Below are 20,392 nucleotides of genomic sequence, written 5' to 3'. Positions count from 1 at the left end.
GTTTGGATATGTTGGGGGATTTTTTATTCTAGTCCATTGGTCTGTTATCCGTGTGGCTATTTTTTCATGAAAATAAAAATCACATTATAGCATAGAGGTTTAAAACTGGCAGACCTGGGTTCAAGTTCTACCTCAGCTTCTTATAAACCTTAACTTTCCTAATGCGTAAAATTGTACCTACCTTATTGATTTATGAATATGGAATTAAGTTATCCTGAGAAAGAGTGCTTAGTTGGGGCGCCTAGTTGGCTCAGTCAGTTAAGCGTCTGACTCTTGATTTCAGCTCAGGTCATGATCTCAGGGTTGTGGGATTGAGCCCCACATTAGGCTCCCTGCTCAGCAGAGAATCTGCTTGTCCTTCTCCCTCTGCTCTTCCCCCTGCTTGTGTGCTCTCTGTCTCAAATAAATAAATTCTTAAAAAAATAAAAAAAGAGTCCTTAGTACAGTGCCTGGTAAATAGCAAATAATAAATGCTGGTTATTATTAATATGATATTAAATGGTATTATGGTGTATGAAGGGGCTAGATCACAAATCATTTAATCATATCTCCTGTTTTAGAAACTTAGGGTATTTCAAATTTTTCCTGTACTATAAGGATTAAATGAGATAATACAGGGAAAGTGCTTATAATAAAGTTAGCCCATGTAGCGCCTGAGTGGCTCAGATGGTTAAGTGTCTGCCTTCGGCTCAAGTCATGATCCCAGAGTCCTGGGATCGAGCCCCGAGTCAGGCTCCCTGCTTGGCAGGGAGCCTGTTTCTCCCTCTCCTTCTGCTGCTCTGCCTGCTTGTGCTGTCTCACTCTCTGCCAAATAAATAAATAAAATCTTTAATAAAAAAAAAAGTTAGCCCATGTAGCACTCAATAAAGCTTAGTGTTAATGATAACTAAGGATATTCTCACTTATTACTTAGGACAACCTCCTAAGAGAGATTTGGTGAACCAAAGAGTATGTATATTCCAAGGCCCTATATAGAGATTGCCGTGATCTTTCTAAAACACAAATCTGATGATAACACTTCCATGTTTAAATTCTTCAGTGATCTCCACGCCTGTGGTCCCTCTTCCATGTATGGGACCATACAAAGCTGTCCTTGATCTAGCTGGTCTCTGTCTACTTCCCCACAGCACTGCTCACAGCCTAGACCTCTGCCATTCTAAAGTAGTTACAGTTGTTAGTCTTTTCCATGAAAGACCCACCTCCTCGTTTTTTAAAAACTTGGTATTTTTCCTGCCTAGAATGTTCCACTTCCCCCAAATCAAAACTTACCTTATATCCCGTTTCTGCCAAGGAGCCTACAGCCTCCTGAGTGAGGCAAGCCTCTGATGGACTCTCATAGTTTGTTGTGGGTATCTCTTTATGGTACATATCCATCCTGTAATGACATGTTATTTGGGTTACTTGTTTTTCCTATGTTCTTTTTTTTTTTTTAAGACTTTATTTATTTATTTGACAAAGAGAGACAGCCAGCGAGAGAGGGAACACAAGCAGGGGGAGTGGGAGAGGAAGAAGCAGGCTCCCAGCGGAGGAGCCTGATGTGGGGCTCGATCCCAGAACTCCGGGATCACGCCCTGAGCTGAAGGCAGACGCTTAACAACTGAGCCACCCAGGCGCCTCTGTTTTTCCTATGTTCTAAGCTATAAGCTTTTGGAGGACAAGGACAGTGTCCTAAAGCTTTTGTGTTTGGTGTAAATAGTTGGTGCTGAATAAATGTTGGGGGGATGGATGGATGAGTGAATAGTAAGGATCAATACACTTACGCTCTTGACTGCAGGAGAGTAATCGGCCACCTCTTTGCCTCATTTTTCCCAGGACCACACTTCCCATCCCACTCATGAATCCTGGAAATGCTTGACTTAACTGTGTTTAATTAGACTCTTGACTGTGGGAAACTGAGACCTAATCAGCTAACTCAAGTAAAGGGGTGATAGGATTTAGTGATAGGATTCACACCAAATCTAAGAAGGCTAGAGTGTTATGTCAATCCAAGAATAAATAAGGCTGGTCTAAATGCGAATGGGAGCCCAGGGGTGGTACTGCATGAATTGAGGGACTTCAAAGCCAGTAAAAAACTCTTAGGTCTTTGCTCCAATGCTTCACCACTAAAGCGACCAGGCTGTTCTTCCCCCAGCCCGTGTCTGGTCTTACCAGGTCACGCCTCCCACAGACTCATGAGTTCTGCTTCCTGCGAACTTTGGCTCCCCTGATCCTTGTGGCTACTTCCATCTCTCATGATAGCCTTTTAGCTCATCGCCCACCTGTTGTCCTGACATTTCTTAGTTCACTTTCACCTTTTCGAGCTTGATCACATCTCAGTCTGCTGGCCAGCCCGTGCATTGCCTCCTTGAGGCCTACGTCATCCTGGCTCCAGGAATGAGACACAGCGTCATGTGGAACAAAACGTGGCTGCCCAAGGGCTGCTCCTTTAGCACAGGGTTGCAAATGGGGTATTTTCCCCTTAAAGCATATATAAAACGTCTCAGACTTTTTATCTGGTCACCATCAGGGCAATATTGAATGTGAACTTATAAATACAGCAGAAGCTTCATATGTTCTTGATTCCCAGGAACAAAACTCTTTCTCTGGGATCACGGTCAAACCACCCCCTTGTGTCCTGAATAGCAATATCAGTGGCCTTTCACTCCAATTCTGGGTTGGGGTGGGGTTGTTCCTGCCCTTGCTTTGTTTTGCCTTCACTTTTTGTAGGGCATTAAGGAAGAGAATGGGTATATAACTCACTGGTGTTTGGAGATTTCTTGCTTTATGGGTCAGAAAACTACAAACCAAGACTGGTCTTTCTCATACTGTCTTTCTCATCCCCTACCTCTTCCTTATTAGGACTCTACCCTTTTCTACAAGGAGAGCACACAGGAGGGAATGGCTGCTGTGTCTCCAATTGCCAGATGCCAGGTGAGGTGGACTTTGTATGTCTGAAATACTCTGTGAGTCCCCAGAGTGTAACCACTTTTCTCTCTCTGTCCCTGAGCTTCATCAGTCAAACCTCGCCAGGTGAATGAATGGCTCTGGAGGGAATGCATCTTTCCCATTTGACTTGTGGTATCCTTCAGTGACCTTTTCTTGCTTTGAACATATGCCCATTAGCTTGTCACCAGGCACAAGGCCACCATGGCCTTGGCTCTGAGAGCTTTTGCCTAAAAAATGATGGTACATGTCGGCTTGGATGGTTTGGGGAACAGTTCTAGTCCTGACTTCCCTTCAGTTCATCCATCTGAGAGCAGACCCCAAGTATTCCAGGAAGTGTTGGGTTAGGCTGGGGAATATGACACTTGCTGAAGAGGCCCTCAGTGAGGTGAAGAGTCCCGAAGAGAGAGAGTGGGTAGAGATACGGGGCTTGCCCCATCTGCCCACGGACCCAGAGTTTTGAATTCTATGCTCTGGCTTAGAGCTACAGCAGGCACACTGGAGACTCATCTGGGGTTTTAGGATTGGGGTTAAAGATGCAGTCTTGGGGCGTCTGGGTGGCTCAGTCGTTAAGCATCTGCGTTCAGCTCAGGGCATGATCCGGTGTTCTGGGATCGAGCCCCACATCAGGTTCCTCCTCTGGGAGCCTGCTTCTTCCTCTCCCACTCCCCCTGCTTGTGTTCCCTCTCTTGCTGTCTCTCTGTCAAATAAATGAATAAAAAAAATCTTAAAAAAAAAAGATGCAGTCTTATATAGTCACAGAGCATTAGCATGAAATGAGGGGATCCGAAGGACAACCTAATCAACACCATCATTTAAATGATTTGTTAAATAAAAACACACACAGGTAATTGGCGGAATTTGAATAAGGTTGTAGATTATAGTATGATATCAATGATATTTATTTGACTTTCATAATTATACTGTGATTATATAAGAGAATATCCTTGTTTTTACAAAATATGAACAAAATATGAGTAAAGAGGCATCGTGTTTGTAAGTTACTCTCAAGGAGTTCAGGAAAAAGATAGGAGAATGTGTATATACTGAGAGAGACAGAAGGATAAAGCAAATACGGAAAATGTTAACATTTGGGGAAGCTGGGTGAAGGGTACATAGGCATTCTTTGTTCTGTTCTTGGAAATTATCTGTAAGTATGAAAAAAGAGCCCCTAAAATTCACAGGCTTAGCTGTGAATATAAGAAGTATGACCAAGAACTTCATGCCTCAGGGAATTATGCCAATTTCCCCCAAGTGCTTCAAAGCCCTACTTTCTCAGAACCATTTCACTTATCCTCCTTCCACAACCTCAGGGCTGTCATCTTTATAACTGTTTTGTCTGGTCCATATAAAGAGAAGGGTTATGAGTAAGGGACAATGTGATTGTGTTTCCAGGAATCAGTAACATTCGAAGATGTGGCCGTGATTTTCACAGATGAAGAGTGGAGGCATCTAGTCCCTATTCAGAGGGACCTCTACAAGGAGGTGATGCTGGAAAACTATAAGATCATTGTCTCATTGGGTAAGGAGAGCTTCCCATAAGAAGTTAGACTCTGTACTGTGTTAATGGGGGTTTGAGGGGCCAATAAATGATACTTCTCCCTCCTGAGTTCTGAAGCACTGAGAGACTAGGTAGAGGAGTAGAAGGTATGGCGTAGGTGTATAGCAACAGTGGGCTTCTTAATCTGGAACCTCAGCATGGGTCAGAATTGCTTTCTGAGCCATTGGCAGGTTGTACAGCCCCAGCCTCCCTTGCTCAGCAGCCTGTCCCTACAATACAGAGGAGCCCCTCTCCAGAGGGGGGAGGGCAAACAGAAGAAGCTGAGTTACGTATGTCCAATTCCTCCCCCAGCTCATCAGTCAGCTCCATCCAGAGGACTGAGGGCGCCATCTTGTTGAGAGAAAATTTCTCCTCAGACAAGCAGAGGAGGGGAGAGAGAAGTGTTTCCAGTGTGGGTGTAGAAATACAAGGCTGTGCCTCAGAGTAGGTCACTAGAAAGGTGTTTGATTTTGAATATTTATCTTAAGTGCAGTCTTAGAGAGAGGCCCACAGAAGGCACTTTGCAGTTATAGAGACTTGTGTGACAAAGGGAAAATCAAGAATGACTGCTGATAGAGGCGCCCGGCTGGCTCAGTCGGTAGAGCGTGCGATCTTGGTCTCTGGGTTGTGAGTTTAAGCCCCACATTGGGTGTAGAGCTTACTTAAAAAAAAAAAAAAAAAAAAAAAAAAAAAGAATGCTGGTGTGAGATATTCGTGAGAAGTAAAGGTTGGGCTTCTCTACGTCATGACAAACTCTCAGGAGCTTCCAGAATAAGAGACTGAGAGAGCATGCAGATTCAGAAACAGGTGTAAAACAAGCAGCAGGTGGGAGTCAAAGGAGTCACACTGCAGATTTTATATGAGGCAGGTCAAGAATTTAAATAGGCCAAAGAGGAAAAACAGGATAGAATGTTCAGGGAGCACTAAGGGAGACTGCTGAGTCTTTGTCACAGACTTTGGTGGGATAAAATATTGGGGAAAATAAAATTCCTAAGATCGGAAACAGGAAGCCACAGGGAGGCAATGGATGTGGCCAATGGGTCAGCAGATGATCAGCATACAACCACATAGGTGATCCTTGGACCCAATAAGAAAGTGTTTCTCTTTCCCAAGTTGGGGGCCCCCATACAAGGGAAGTTTAGACTTCAAGACCACTTCTAGGATGGATTCTATTTCCTTAAATAACCAAAAATGGATAGATTGACTTGTGGAAATTCATCCCAAGCAAATAATAGGATCAGCAGCCCCAGGGACACAAAAATGTTCATCACATCATTGTCTGTTAATAGCAAAACAGTAAAAACAGCCTGAATGTCTGTCAGCAGGAGATAAAGTAAATTAGATTATTCCATACAATTAACATTATGTAGCCATTAAAGTTGTGACGTAGATCTGTGCTAATTGAAATAAAATGATATTTTAGGTTTATTATGTGACAAAAATCAAGTGTATAAATCAGCATTATTTTATAACCCAGTTTTTAACAGAATGTATGTATAGGTATCTTTCAGTTTCAAAATGAATAGAAGGAAAAAATGAATACAAAGTACAAAAGGTGATTTTTCTTTTTGTTTCTCCTTACCTCTAGTTTTCCTACAACGAACATGACCCACTGTGTAAATAAAAGCTTAACACTAAAGGGTAAACCAACAAACAAAATTACACGTTTTTACTCAAGATGATCTGTTTTCATTCTTATCTTCCCTGAGCCCGGGACTCTTTCCCAGCATCCTACCAGTGCTAAAGTTATGACATCCCATTCACTTCAGCGGGGAGAATAAACACATTAATTCAAATGGATTTGATCAACTTTTTGACCAAGTGCTACTTGTTCCTTTTTAGAACCTCAGTCTTCACCTCCATTCTGAGCTTCCCACATCCTTGTGCTTTACTTTGTATTCTGCGTTCCTGGCGTGCACCTTCTGCCTTTCCATTTTCTCTCAGAAAGACTTAGAGTTTGGGTTTAAGCTTTGGAATAGTTGCGTATTTTCATCACATACGTGGCTTGTCTCCTTCTCCCTGAGCAGGACTTCCAGTTCCTCGACCTGATGTCATTTTTCAGTTGAAGAGAGGGGATGAGCCTTGGATAGTTGATCTTCACAGATCTGAGGAGAGAGAATGTCCAGAGAATGTCTCTCTAGGTAACTGTGTATGAAGAGGGCAGGGCAGAGTTCTGTTTTGTGGTTGTTATTTGGGTGTGTGGGAAGGAGGCTTGGGTACCACGTTTTTCTCACATTCACATCTTCTGCTTTAGTGTTTATTCTCTGTCACCCACCAGCTTTCATCTTTTTCTCCACACCTGAAAGTGTTACTCATTTCTATCCACCAAACGTTATTATTCTGTCAGATCTGTCATGTTGCCCATTCACACTTTGCTATTCCTGTTGTTCACCATCCCCCCAACCTCTCACTTCACATACTCTCCTAATTATCCTGGCCACACTCCCAGTGGAAAGTCTTCTCTCTTCTGAGCTGTCCACTGTCAGTTCTGTTCCCTTTCCAAGTCTCAGGCTTTTCCCAGCGCGAACAACTGTGTGTGGGAGCCAGCAGGCCGGTCACCGTGCACTACTGTTCAGATTTACTGTACCATCTCTTCTTTGTGCTGTAGTATTTCCTAGCCCAGGAAAGAAACTGCAGCTGTATTTTCTGTCCGTTCCAGACTGGGGGACTAAGCCTGAGATTCATGGTGCTTCAGAAGAAGAATCAGAAGGAACAGCGAGGGGAAAGCTTGGAGGAGAAGTTCCTGTGTGTCCTAAATTTGAAGCCCATGCACTGGAGGGTGAGCCGGAAGCAGGGAAGGAGAGCCCTGCCGTCCAGGCCTGTAAGAAGTCCCTTTGCCGGAAGGAAAGCTTGCAGCAAGGGTCTACTCCTCTCAAGAAAATTCTCACTAAAGAGAGAGACCAGGAATGCAGCCACTGTGGGAAGACCTTTTTTGACCACTCATCCCTTATCCGGCACCAGAGGACTCACACTGGAGAGAAGCCCTATGACTGTCACGAATGTGGGAAGGCCTTCAGTCACAGGAGCAGTCTCAGTAGACACCTGATGTCTCACACTGGGGAGAGCCCCTACGAATGCAACGCGTGTGGGAAGGCCTTTTTCGACCGGTCGTCCCTAACTGTGCATCAGCGAATTCATACTGGAGAGAAGCCCTTTAAATGCAGTGAGTGTGGAAAAGCCTTCTTTGACCGTTCATCCCTTACGCGACACCAGAGAATCCATACCGGAGAAAGCCCGTATGAATGTACTCAGTGTGGGAAAGCCTTTAGCCAGAAAAGTATTCTTACTCGACATCAGCTCATCCACACTGGCAGGAAGCCTTATGAATGTAATGAGTGTGGGAAAGCCTTCTACGGTGTCTCATCACTGAACAGACATCAGAAGGCTCACACTGGAGAGCCTCACTATCAGTGCAGCGAGTGTGGGAAAGCTTTCTTTGACCGCTCATCTCTTACACAGCATCAGAAGATTCACACTGGAGACAAGCCATACGAGTGCACCGAATGTGGGAAAGCCTTTAGCCAGAGATGCCGGCTTACCAGACATCAGAGGGTGCATACAGGAGAGAAACCCTTTGAATGCAGCGTGTGTGGGAAAGTGTTCAGTTCTAAATCGTCCGTTATTCAACATCAACGGCGTTATGCCAAACAAGGAATAGACTGAGTTGGGTAAAAGCTTTAGTCAAAGGACCTCCACGGAAACTCAAGACAGGTCTTCCCCATCATAAGCAAATCCATTCTTTGAGCATTCTACCTATTCTGGCTACTACAGTGTGAATAAACATTCTCTACCTACCGGGTCATAGAACTGATGAGGGATGCCGGAAGTTAAGATGTGACTCTAGAGGGTCAACATTGTGCGGAAGTTTGTCAGACAACAGGATAAATGTTAGGAGGTGATCCTCAGACACACCTCTTGTCTGAGGCCCCAGGTATCACTGCACTTTAATAACTGGAGGCTCGAACAGGAGGGAAGGCAAAATTGGAGCAGCACTGTTGTTTCCTGAACAGTTCTTTCTGTAGCTGCGTCCCTTTCTCTGGGAGCTATTTTGGGCACCGACCTTGTTCTTTGTGTCCCAGCTTTTAGGTTCCTTCCTACTACTACTGCTACTACTACGAGTACTACTACTACTACTAGCTAGCACTTATTGAGCGCTTATTATGGGGTAAGCACTCAGCGGAGAGTTTGACAAAGAGTAGATTATTGGTCCTCTCACCAGCCCTATGAAGTAGAAGTAGGTACTGTTACTATCTTCATTTTACAGATGAGAAAGCTAAAGTTGAGAGGTTTTAAATAATTTGCCCAAAGTGACACAGCTAGTGAAAGGTGAAGCTAATCCTTGAGTACAAGTCTACCTTCAAAGTCTCTTCTCTTAAGCATTATGCTATATGGTTTGTTTAATAATTTCTGTACATCTATTATCTCCTCAACTAGATTGTAAGCACTTGGAGGCATGACTTATGTGTCTTTGCATCTCACACAGTGCCTTGCACATAATAGGTGCTCAATAAATATTTATCTGAATTAATGACTTCTCTACTTACCAAGTTCTCTCTATTTAAAACACCTCTTGGATGTACATCCTTTCTCTGAATTTTCTGTCTAGCCTACACCTTTATCCTCTCAGGCTCCCATTACTGTGGTAGTCATTTCCTAATTTGAATTCTTCCCTCTTCATTGTTGAACTGGGGTGTGCTAAGTGCCATAATAAGTAAGTCCCCAGCTGAAGATTCCTGTCTCACATAAAATCTGATGTGAGGCAGTCCGTCTTCCTCGATCTTCGTCATTTAGAACATGTTACCTCTAAGGTTATCACGAAAGTGATAGGTATTTTAGGATATTTTTAAGGGCCATCACTCGTGTCCACATCTCATAAACCAGAACCCAGCACCAGAGGCTAGGAAAGTAAACAAGCACCTCAATATTTGGGTAACATCACAAGCTTCTGTCATAAATTACATTTTGCACATTACTGACATTTTGCACATTACTCTTAGACCAGTCTTTCTTTTTTTTTTTTTTTTTTTAAGATTTTTTATTTATTTATGTGACAGAGAGACAGCCAGCGAGAGAGGGAACACAGCAGGGGAGTGAGAGAGAGGAAGAAGCAGGCTCCCAGCGGAGGAGCCCGATGTGGGACTCGATCCCGGAACGCCGGGATCACGCCCTGAGCCGAAGGCAGACGCTTTTAACGACTGCGCTACCCAGGCGCCCCTAGACCAGTCTTTCTAAATGACCCCTTCCTGCTCATCATTGCCTTACTCAAGACCTAAAATAGCTCCCTGTTTAATGAAAGCTTCTCTGAATATTTAAGGACTGCCTTGATGTGATTCCACATCACTGAACTTGAAGTTCTGACTCCTAAAACTCTTCTATGCCCTGGGCCAAGCCCTATATTTTTATTTTATTAAAGGTCAGGCACGAGGCAGCTTTGACTCTAGGCATCTGCATTCCCTCCCTAGTTGCTTGAGGTGAAGCCCGGAAGACGACTTGATTCTAAAGGCTGTCTGGAATTTAGCTTACCTGCGTGAATCCCAGCGGACCAAGATGCATTTCTTCTGAGAGGTAAAGTCAGATTTAAGAAAATGGATTGCCAAACAGACCCCCCCCCCCAAACTACTAACAACCCTATTTGTCCACCTTTCTTAAAGCAGATAAGTGACAGGAAAGACTTTTCACGTGTGGACTCTTGAAGCAACTTGAAAAACACTTCAGAGAGTGCAGAATCTGATATATCAGAGTGGATAATATCTGGTGTTATTTAATAATGTCAAGTAGAAAATAAAAGGGACTGTTGACAAACTTTTGACCGATGACTGTATCTGAGGGTTCTGAATCTTTAATTTATTCCCTTGTTAAAAGTAAATTGAGAATCAAGTACTCCCCCAAGATATTCTGCCATTGCCAGCCAGATGAGAGTGCGGCAATTTCAGAATACTAATGGAGTTTTGAGGACGGTGACAAGTGAAAGTGAAACAGAATGGGGACATAAATTGGATAGTTTCCCTTTATTCCCTTTTTAAATTTGGCGAGCAATTTTAGAAACGTGAAGTACTAATCTGCCTCCTACTAAAAATTCTGAGGGAAGGCTCATTTTCCCTTTTAACTGATACCTTCCAAGAGGGCATGCAGTACTGGAGGCCTTAAATTTTGAGGTTTTAGCTTAGTAAATGATCATTAGTAGTATCAAATCTTGGAATAAAAAATTGGTCAAATTGGTAGTATGCCATATTTTTTAAATTGAAAATGAAACTGGTGGAATTAATTTTAATATTTCATTCAATATTTGAATTTAATTCAAATATTTAAAATGTTCATGCAGGGTTATTTCAACATATGATCAATATAAAAATTATTGAGATACCCTACATCCTTTTTTAAAAAACTAAATCTTTACTTTGTATTTAGGGCACATTTCAAATTCAAACTAACCACATTTCAAGTGCTCAGTAGCCACCTGTGGCTAGCAGCTAGGGTATTGAACAGCACAGTTTTGGATAGCCATCAGGAGCTTTCAGAGGGAAGAGATAAAGGGATTATTTCGATCATTGGAGATGTTGGAGGGACGCTTGCTTCTGGCCATGTGGCAAGCACTCTGCACCTGTGGAAGGCAGTCTTCTGCTTCCAGTAGGTCAAGTGGGGCCCAAGCCTGGGAAGCCTGTTGTTAGCATCCCTCAGACACATTTTTAACAGATCTCAAAACAGCTGCTTTGATCTCTGTGTGCCTGACTCCTTTGTGCTCTTTGGATCTTTTGTTATCTCAGGTGGGGAAGAGATGTCATTTATGAACCTTTAACAACCCAACCAGGATAGGAGGAGGAAGTATCTAAGGTTGCCAGTTAGTGAAAGATAAAAGATACTTTGTGTGATCATTTCACCTTTTTCTGAGCAGGATATTAGAATCCATTTATTATGATTCTGGAGGGAGGAGGATATTCTATTAGAATGGGCAAAGCATGAGTGGGTGCTGGCAATGGATGTGCCCAGTAGAAGCCACTAAAGCTCCCCCACCACTCCACAATTGTCAACATAAAACAGTGAGGAAAATTACAGCCGTGATGATGAAGTTGGAGGACGTGGAAGTGATTTGTTCCACCATTTCCTTTCTGATTCCTTGATTTGTCTGGTCAAAAAGCTAGATCCTGGAAGTTAACTATCTCTGATACTACAGAAAAGCTAATGAAGTGGAGTCAGCTGTAGCTAGTTCCATACTTCACCTTGTTTCTGTATTGGAAGGTAGCTGTAAGTTGCCCTTTGACTGTTAATGTAGCCACTGATCTAGTTAACACATTCTTTTCTATACCCATCCCCCAACAGCAGTATAAATTTAACTTCACCTACCATGCTAGCAATTTACTTTTATTGGCCTGCCCCTGAGATATTTTTTTGCATACCATAATTTGATAAAGCAAAATTTAAATAAAATAATGAAGTTATTAATTACACTAATGACAGTATCTGTTAAAAAGAGAAGGACAAGAAGCCAATAAACAGTTTGTAATTAAGTTGGTCACTGCTATGGGCAACTGAGGCTCAGTCCCACCGGGACCTGGGGAGTCATGTTGAATGAACCTCAGAATTGTCTGCCCTTGAAGTGGGGAGCATTTATCTACTGGCTCCCATCCCCCATTGGTTAAGTGTTGCTGCATGAACACCCGGGGTTTCTGTAGTCATCCCCCATGGCATAGTCAGAGACTAATTCCAGGGAGGAAAGTGACAAGAGTGGGGTACAACTGAAGCAAAGGTTTATCTGATGATGTTTGTGCAAAAGTGATTGCTGCAACATGGTTGGGGTAAAATTTGGGCCAAGGGAATATGAGGTAGTGCACCCAAGGTTTGGAATGAGGGTAGAGAGTGAGCTCATTTGAATATACTGAGCTTGAGATGCTCGTGAAATATCCAGATATATGTGGGAATGTTCTGTAGGCAAGACTGAAGCTGAAAAGAGTGATCTCAGATATATGGATATCTGAAACCATATGAGTGGTGGGAAATAGCTTATGAAAGTGTGCTGTAGGAAGAGACTAGGATCTAGGATAGGTCCTTGAAGAACACTGAGATTTAACAGGCATGAAGAGAGGAAGAGCCCATAAAAGGAGAGGGAATAGAAGGGAATAGAGAGGTAAGAGAAACAGTGGTGAGAGCAGGGTCACAGGAAATAGTTTCAAGAAAGAGAATCGTGAAAAAGTATTCAGTGTTGCCAAGTGATCAAGAAAGACAAAGCGTTAGCCTTTTCACAAAGATGGCACCAAAGGCAAAGAAGGAAAACCCTGACCCACCCAAAGCAGAAGCCAAAGCAAAGGCTTTGAAGGCCAAGAAAGCGGTGCTGAATAGGCGTCCACAGTCACAAAGAAAAAAGATCCGCATGTCACCTACATTCCCACAGCCCAAGACACTGTGTCTCCGAAGGCAACCCAAATATCCTCCAAAGAGTGCCCCCAGGAGAAACAAGGTTAACCACAATGCCATCATCAAGTTCCCCCTGACTATGGAGTCAGTCATGAAAATAGAAGACAACACACTTGTGTTCATTGTGGATGTCAAGGCCAACAAGCACCAGATCAAATAGGCCGGGGAGAAGCTCTGTAACATTGACGGGGACAAGGTCAACACCCTGATCAGGCCTGATGGAGAGAAGAAGGCATACGTTCAACTGGCTCCTGACTATGATGCTTTGGATGTTGCCAACAAAATTGGGACCTTCTAAACTGAGTCTAGCTGGCTAAATCTAAATACAAATTTTTTTCATCATGGGTGGAGGGCGAGAGAAAGCTTTAACACTTCCTCCCCCGGTGTTTGTCAGTAACCTGGATGGTGGCGCCAAAGCCATATTGGAATGAATTTGGTTAAGGAATGAGTGGGGAGTGGAAGATAAAAATAGCAAATATCCTCAGTGCTGAGTAGTTTGGCTTTGAGAAGGAGAGGTCAAGGTTGGTAGTTGGAAGGGGATGTAAGACTAAGTGAATACTTCTTTTAAAATGTGAGAGATGCGAACACGTATCAGGATGCCTTCAGGTACAGGGGACAGAAAATTCTTCTTCAATTTGCTTAAGCCTAAAGGGACTTTATTAACTGATATAATTAATTGCAAAGCCCAGGTGTAGCTCTTGTTTATTTTTATAATTGGAGAGGGCAGTGGAATGGACATAAGGCAAGGCAAATTTGCATATCTGATTACAGCAAATATGGGAATTCTGTCTGATGCTTCCTCCACTCCACCCCATTCCGAAAGTGGGGGAGAAGATGAAGTAGCAGGTGCCTGAGGAGCTCAGAGGTTACAAATATCCTCCTGGAGAACTGGATAGAAAGCTGCCTATAAACAGAGGCATCCGCGGTAGGGGTTCGCCCGGGGCAGGAGAACAGGGCCAGGGGACAGCTTTGGTTCTTCATTCCTCTGCCTCCCTTCATTTTTACTCCAAATGTCTCCTTCCACCTTTTGAAGGACGCATTCGAGTACCCCTTTGGTATCTAAGGGGGCGGGGCCTCCGAAAACGGGCTGGGCCTCGGGTTTTCCGCTACGCCCGCGGCCTTCTGGGAATCGTAGTTTTCTGAGGGCACTGTGCGCAGGCGCTCCGTGGTACTTGGTCCTTGCGGGGCCGCCGCGAGCCGGTTGGCACCCAAGGTGAGGAACAGGGGTCGGGTGTGGTGGGAGCGGCGGCCGGGGGAGGGAAGGACCGGGAAGGAAGGAGGGATGCGAGGCGCGGTGACGTGAGCGTGGAACCGAAATGGGGTGTTTCGAACTATCCCTGGCCCCTACCCCCAGGCTGACCTTGATCGGACCTGCTGCGGGGCAGGGGAGGAGGCGCCAGGGGCAGGCCCCGCGCAACTCAGGATGAAGAAGTGTTTGAGGTGAAGTGAGATGTCGCTAGCCTGGGCCCGGAGTGTGCGATGACGTACTCAGGGGCGCGCAGGGCTGCGCTCCGCGGTGCGTATCTCCCGGGTTGAATGGCGCATTTCCTCCCCTGGCCTTCCTTTCCGAAGCTCGCCTTGCGGTCCTTCCCGTGCTTACCCGTGGTAAGGGTTCAGTGCACCAGGATTGAACTGACTCCGCGGAAACCTGCTGGCCCATCTTTCCCGGAAAGCACCTCAGTTGCTCATTTCTCTCTGTTCCCTGGGCCAGGGCCAGGCGTTTCAACCTCTTACACCCGGCTTGTTGGAGCTGCCCAGTGGCGCTCTCTCTTCTGAGTGCTGCCTTACAACGCCATCCAGACTTTCGTGCAAAACTTGGTATTTCAGTTAGTCTGCAAATAGTTTTTGAGTACTAACTGTGTTGAAGTAGCTTTCTTAGTGGGAGGAAAGCAAGATGTGGCTCCCAAGATTTACCACCTACTTGGAAAGATAAAGATACAAAGATACGTATATACTGGGTGATTGAATCAGAAATCTGAGAGTTCCAAAGATAAAGACCCTGACTCTTTGTTTGGTGATGTTGATCCATTTGGTTGTAGATTGGAAAAGAGTTTATAGGCTTGACTGGAAATGCCCATAGCTTATTTTAATGACACTGGTGGGCATCTTAAGATTAATATCACCTTTTGGTTCTGTGAGGCACGATGGATGCTGTGTCCTCTGTGTGCCTGCAGGACTCCAAAGAGCTCTTCAGAGGAGAGGTCTGGTGGCAGAAAATGAAAAATGAAACCTCAGGTGAGGAAGGTAGAAGCTTGCCTTTGCTACCTGTCTTAGGTAGCAAATTACAGAAACCTAGCTCAAACTAGTATGAGGGGGATTCATTTTGAGGATACTTGGTTAGCTCATGGAGCCCCAAAGAAAAGACTACAGGTGTGTAAACTGGAACTGGGGACAAAATAAATTCAGGACTCTGTCTTAACCCCTTGCCTCTGCTTCTGTATGTACTTATGTTTCATATTTCCCAGTCACTGCTGGCTGGCTTTTTCTGCTCTCAGATGGCTTGACAACATGTGACTGTCGAGGGCTCCCAAGTTTTCATGCTCTCAAGTGGAGCCTCATGAGAAGAGACTGACCTCTTTTGCTTGGTTCCACTTGCAAAATTCCATGGGAAAGACTAATTGGTTCAGATGTCAATCAGCTTTAGCCAGGAAATAGAGTCAGTTTTTATTATTGTATGGATGTGGGTAAAGCTATTTCCTTGAAAAGCGTAAAGTGTTGGCAGAGCTGAAGAGACAGAATAATAGCCGCTGCTTGGTGCCTGTCACTCACCTTGAAATAGGACTACTAAGAAAATTACTTTATGTAGAGTAGTAGGCCTGTCCTGGCTATAGTCCCTTTCTCTGAGAACTGCTCTTTGTGCTCCTTGGGAATGGTGGAGTGGACAAGAGGTAGAAACATGATCTAAGGTCAGTAGTCTCTCAATGGCTAACAACCAATAGGGCCTTGAAAATTCTAAGTAGGAGACAAAGAGACCATGGCCAGTTAATTGTGGGTGTTAGATCAGTAAGCCCAGGAGGGCTGGGAGTTAAAGACCTCATTGAAACTTATCTGTATAGAGGACAATTTTCTGAGAACATTCCTCTGAGAACTCTGAGAACATTCTCCTGGGGACTGAAGAGATGCAAGACCCATTTAGCCCTTGATGGCTTGCACCCTTTGTTTCAGCACCATTCTCATTTGTCACCTCCAAGCACATGTCAGATGGCCTGCATACACAGAAATTATAAATATAATCTTGCTATTGGCCATCCTCAATGTCCAAGATGGCATACCCAGGTTCTCTATGTAGAGATCTTAAGAGCAAGAGATAAAGATGTGCAGCACCATTATCCTTCAGTGTCCAGCGGGGTACACAAGTCTGTTCATGAAAAAAATAAAATCTGATTGGTAGTAGTTCACAACCATAATTGGAATCCAGAAGATGGTGCCAAAAAGGATTTATCCCACTGGATCGTCTGGATTGTATTACATAGGATCAGCCTCAGATGAGCACTAATGGATCTCTTTACCCTCTTTCTTTTTCTACTCTTCTGTCCTCCCTACTGGTGCTGACTCCATCTTGCAACAGCCTTTGTAATAAAACCCTGACAGAATATTGTTCTAGCATTCTCTGTGGGCAACTTGGAGAGACCATTGTTCCTGACTCCACTCCTGGAAGGGTTTTTCAGATTCCCTGAATAAAACTTCTGTCAGGTGAATGAATCTTTCTCTTGAGAATATTATTATCTCTCATGTCTTCCAGGTACTGTTATGTCACAGGTTGTCTCCATATCAGGCCCAGAGATGAGTAGGATTAGAGAGAAGAAGACAGATTTTCTTCATCCTGTTCCAGATGTATAGTTACTCTGTGTAGTCTGCCTTCGCTTTTTGATATTTGACTGCTGAGAGCTTTTAAGACTCACCCTTTCTTCCCCTTGTGTTCCACACCTGGACAAGCTGATAAGGACGCCTGAATGCTCTCTCCCTGGGCATTGGCAAGAGATCCAGATCGCACAAGCCCCTTCCTGTGGGCACATGGGAACACTCACCCTGGCCCTAACCACAGTAAAAACCCAGGCCAGTCTCCTTCCCTCACTCTCTCAAGCCATTTTGGACCTGCTTGAGAGAGCTGCCCTGGTCTCTCCCAGAGACCTCAGTTACGTAAGTAATAAACCTTTTCATACCCTCAGTCTGTGTTTGTGTGTGTGGTATCATCATTCTCAATATTGGAACCAAACTGGGTGGGGCCTATCTGCCTCTGCAGGTAACCATTACACTCTGGATACCCTAGCTCTCTCGCTAATCCTTTATTTCCCATGGTCTTCTGTGACGCCAGCCAATGCTGTAGTGGCAGTGGTCAGTCAGTCCATCCTGGCTGGTCCTACTGCCCTGCTTCTCCTGCTGGAGAAGCAATTGTATTTAGTCCTGGACTCACCATTGAATAGCTGGGTGTCATTTTGCATATAGCCTCCTAGTTCTGTGGAAACTTTAAAAATGACTAACAGAGGTGCCTGGCTGGCTCAGTTGGAGGAGTGTGCAACTCTCCATCTCAGGGTTGTGAGTTCAAGCCCAATGTTATGTGTAGAAATAATAAACTAAAAAATAAACAAACTTTTAAAAAATGACTCGAACAACAACAACAAAATGACCCTAAAGAAACTGGCTGGAATTTCTAGAATCTGGTGTCTGACTCCATTTCTTGGTTGGGTGAGACCCAGTCACTTTCTTGAACCCGTACTTAGGGACCTTTGGCAACCAGGAAGGAATTAGGACAGGAGGCCAGTGCTCTTGAGATCCCAGTAGGGGCCACAGATGTCATGAGGCCTAGATGCTATTTAATTACAATATCCTTATAATGCCCACTGTACCCTAAAAATAACACCTGAGCTGGCTTGAACGTATTTCTGGTCCTTTAGAACTAAATAAAACTTGACTAATACACTAATTCACTTTTACTTTTTTATTCTTGATCATATAGGCTTCACATTTGCTTTTTAAAAAATGTTAGTATAAACATTTCTCCTAGTCATCTTGAATTTGAAAATCAAATTGATTATTAAATTGCTTATTAATGTCAAATACTACAGACTACAATGCTTATTATAGATTTATAAAATGGGGTAAAAATTAAGTTCATTGTAAACTTTTTGATTTTTTAATAGTTTTCTGATTTGGGTTCTGTTCCCAGGAAGCTGCTGACTCAGGAACAGCATTGTGGCAATATCCATAATTTCCATCTCCTGGGAAAGGGTGAATTTACTCCTAGGCTTGCTTTGCTCTTTGTAGAGTATGAGAGTAAGGGCTGTTTCATATCTAATTGATACATAGAGATTTTTAGCCTGGGTCAGAGAACTACAAAATGGGATTGGTCTCTTCCATGTTTCCTTCTCTAGCTCTGCCAACTCTGGCCTGGGACTTTTCCAAGAGAACATAGAAGAGGAGAGAATGGCAGCTGTGCCTCTAACAGCCAGACGGCAGGTGAGTTGGACTTTCTTCAGTCAGGAGCTTCTTTGCAAGCCTTGGAGATTCATCCCATTATGGTAGAAGTTGGGCTCTGTAGAGAAGACTATTACGTTTGCTGGCTTCAGATTCTCTTCTTTCTCACCATACAACACAGCTGTAGGGATCTTCCTTCTGAATGGCCCTTCGTAATGTCTTGGCGACTGGCCCCATCATGTGTTTTGTAATGGTTGGGGGGCAGAGGATTGAGGCAGCTCTGCCCTTAGCAGTGAGCTCGGGGAGTGCTTAGAGAACTTTCATGAGAATGTAAAAATTCTGAATCTTCTAGTCTGGAATGTTATATTCCTTTCAGAGGGTCACCGTATTTTTTATCTTTTTTTCCCCAGTTTTAGTTCTAAAAAGTATCTTCTGTTCCTCGTATACTTATCGCGGATCTTCCCTTGATTTGAGAATCAGTTGTTCAGGCTGAGACCTCATGGATCCATGAATGTTAGAGCTGAAAGGGAATTTAAAGATCATCTCATCTAATTCTTTTATACTTTAAAAAAATTGAGGCTAATAACAGTGTCCCTGAAGTTTGGAGGCTCTGCCATGGATGTGAGGACATGAGGCCATCACCAAGAGTTTCATCCCTCAGGTCACAACGTGTACCTCTTTTTTTTTTTTTTTAAGATTTTATTTATATATTTGAGAGAGAGAAATCCAGCATGAGAAGGAGGGAGGGCAGAGGGAGAGGGAGAAGCAGGCTCCCCGCTGAGCAGGGAGCCCAACGTGGGGCTCGATCCTAGGACCTGGAGATCATGACCTGAGCAAAAGGCAGACGCTTACCTGACTGAGCCACCCAGGTGCCCCATCTTCTACTTTTTTTTTTTCCTAAGTAGTCTCCAGTGTGGAGCCCAACGCAGGGCTTGAACTCACAACCGTGAGATCAAGAGTCACTTAACTGACTGAGCCACCCAGGTGCCCTTCAGACCTGTACCTCTTACGTCAAATATTCAGTGCCCTTACGTCATTAAAACCATGTCTTTTCTATTCCATATGTCTTCTGGTGCTGTATTCTTTTCTCTTCCTCATTGAGACATAAAAGAAGACACATAGGTAAGAACGTGTTTGTCTTTTCAGAAGTCACTCAAGTTTAAGGATGTGGCTGTGAAGTTCTCAAAGGATGAATGGAAGCGACTGGTCCCTACTCAGAGGGCTCTTTACAGGGAGGTGATGCTGGAGAACTATCAGGGTTTTATTTCTTTGGGTAAGCATGACTTTCCTCGGTGACTCAGAATCTGCCTTTGGGTGTGTGTGTAAAGAAGGTGGCCCTTCTTTTCTTACTGGGGCAGAATTGTACATCTTTGGATAGATCCCCAGCAAGGGTGTAAATGGATTGTGAGTTTATTTACCTTTTGTTGTTTGTGTTTAACTAATGGCTGTCAGTACTGTCAGTAAATGGCCTTTTTGATCTGGGTAGAATCTGTAGGATAAGTGAAGTTTGGTCTGAGACCCTAGCTTTAAGTAAAAAATTGTATTATATAAAATGGAAAATGGGTACCCCCTTTCCTGGGAATTTTCATAAGCGGGGAACATCAGATAAATGTTTATCTCTGTTTTGCCTAAAATTGTGGAACAATGGAAACAACGCAGGCACTTGAGAATAGGGATTTGGGTAAATGAATCATTGTACGTCCATAATGGACTGCAGTATAGTATGGGCCTTGACCATGAATGATATTTATAGAGTTAGAAATTGGGGCGCCTGAGTGGCACAGCGGTTAAGCGTCTGCCTTTGGCTCAGGGCGTGATCCCGGCGTGGGATTGAGCCCCACATCGGGCTCCTCCGCTGTGAGCCTGCTTCTTCCTCTCCCACTCCCCCTGCTTGTGTTCCCTCTCTCACTGGCTGTCTCTCTCTCTGTCAAATAAATAAATAAAATCTTAAAAAAAAAAAAAGAAATAATTTATGATATATTGTTAGATGATAAAAGCAGTATACGAAATGATTGGAACCTGAGTACATTTATAACATATATCTATATGCATAGAAAAAGTCTGGAAGGGGCACCTGGGTGGCTCAGTAGGTTGAGCTGGCTCAGG

At 43.9% G+C, this 20,392-nt stretch overlaps 1 protein-coding gene and 1 pseudogene across 1 annotated transcript in view; both read left to right on the top strand.

Annotated features, from left to right (window-relative positions):
• The window catches only part of LOC103671530 (zinc finger protein 420), a 47,442-nt gene that overhangs the window by 6,007 nt on the left and 21,043 nt on the right, over positions 1–20,392 (top strand). Inside the window, exons 2-5 of the mRNA XM_040623692.1 lie at positions 2,839–2,910; positions 4,318–4,444; positions 6,490–6,603; positions 7,122–8,076. Coding sequence (XP_040479626.1) covers positions 2,878–2,910; positions 4,318–4,444; positions 6,490–6,603; positions 7,122–8,076 — 1,229 coding nt within the window. The 5' untranslated portion in view covers positions 2,839–2,877. The remainder of the gene's footprint in view (positions 1–2,838; positions 2,911–4,317; positions 4,445–6,489; positions 6,604–7,121; positions 8,077–20,392) is intronic.
• On the top strand, positions 10,801–13,408 carry LOC103671529 (annotated as a pseudogene).

The sequence above is a fragment of the Ursus maritimus genome, unplaced genomic scaffold (assembly GCF_017311325.1).
Source record: "Ursus maritimus isolate PB19 unplaced genomic scaffold, ASM1731132v1 scaffold_6, whole genome shotgun sequence".
Classification (NCBI taxonomy): domain Eukaryota; kingdom Metazoa; phylum Chordata; class Mammalia; order Carnivora; family Ursidae; genus Ursus; species Ursus maritimus.
This window is presented reverse-complemented; position numbering and strand designations above follow the sequence as displayed.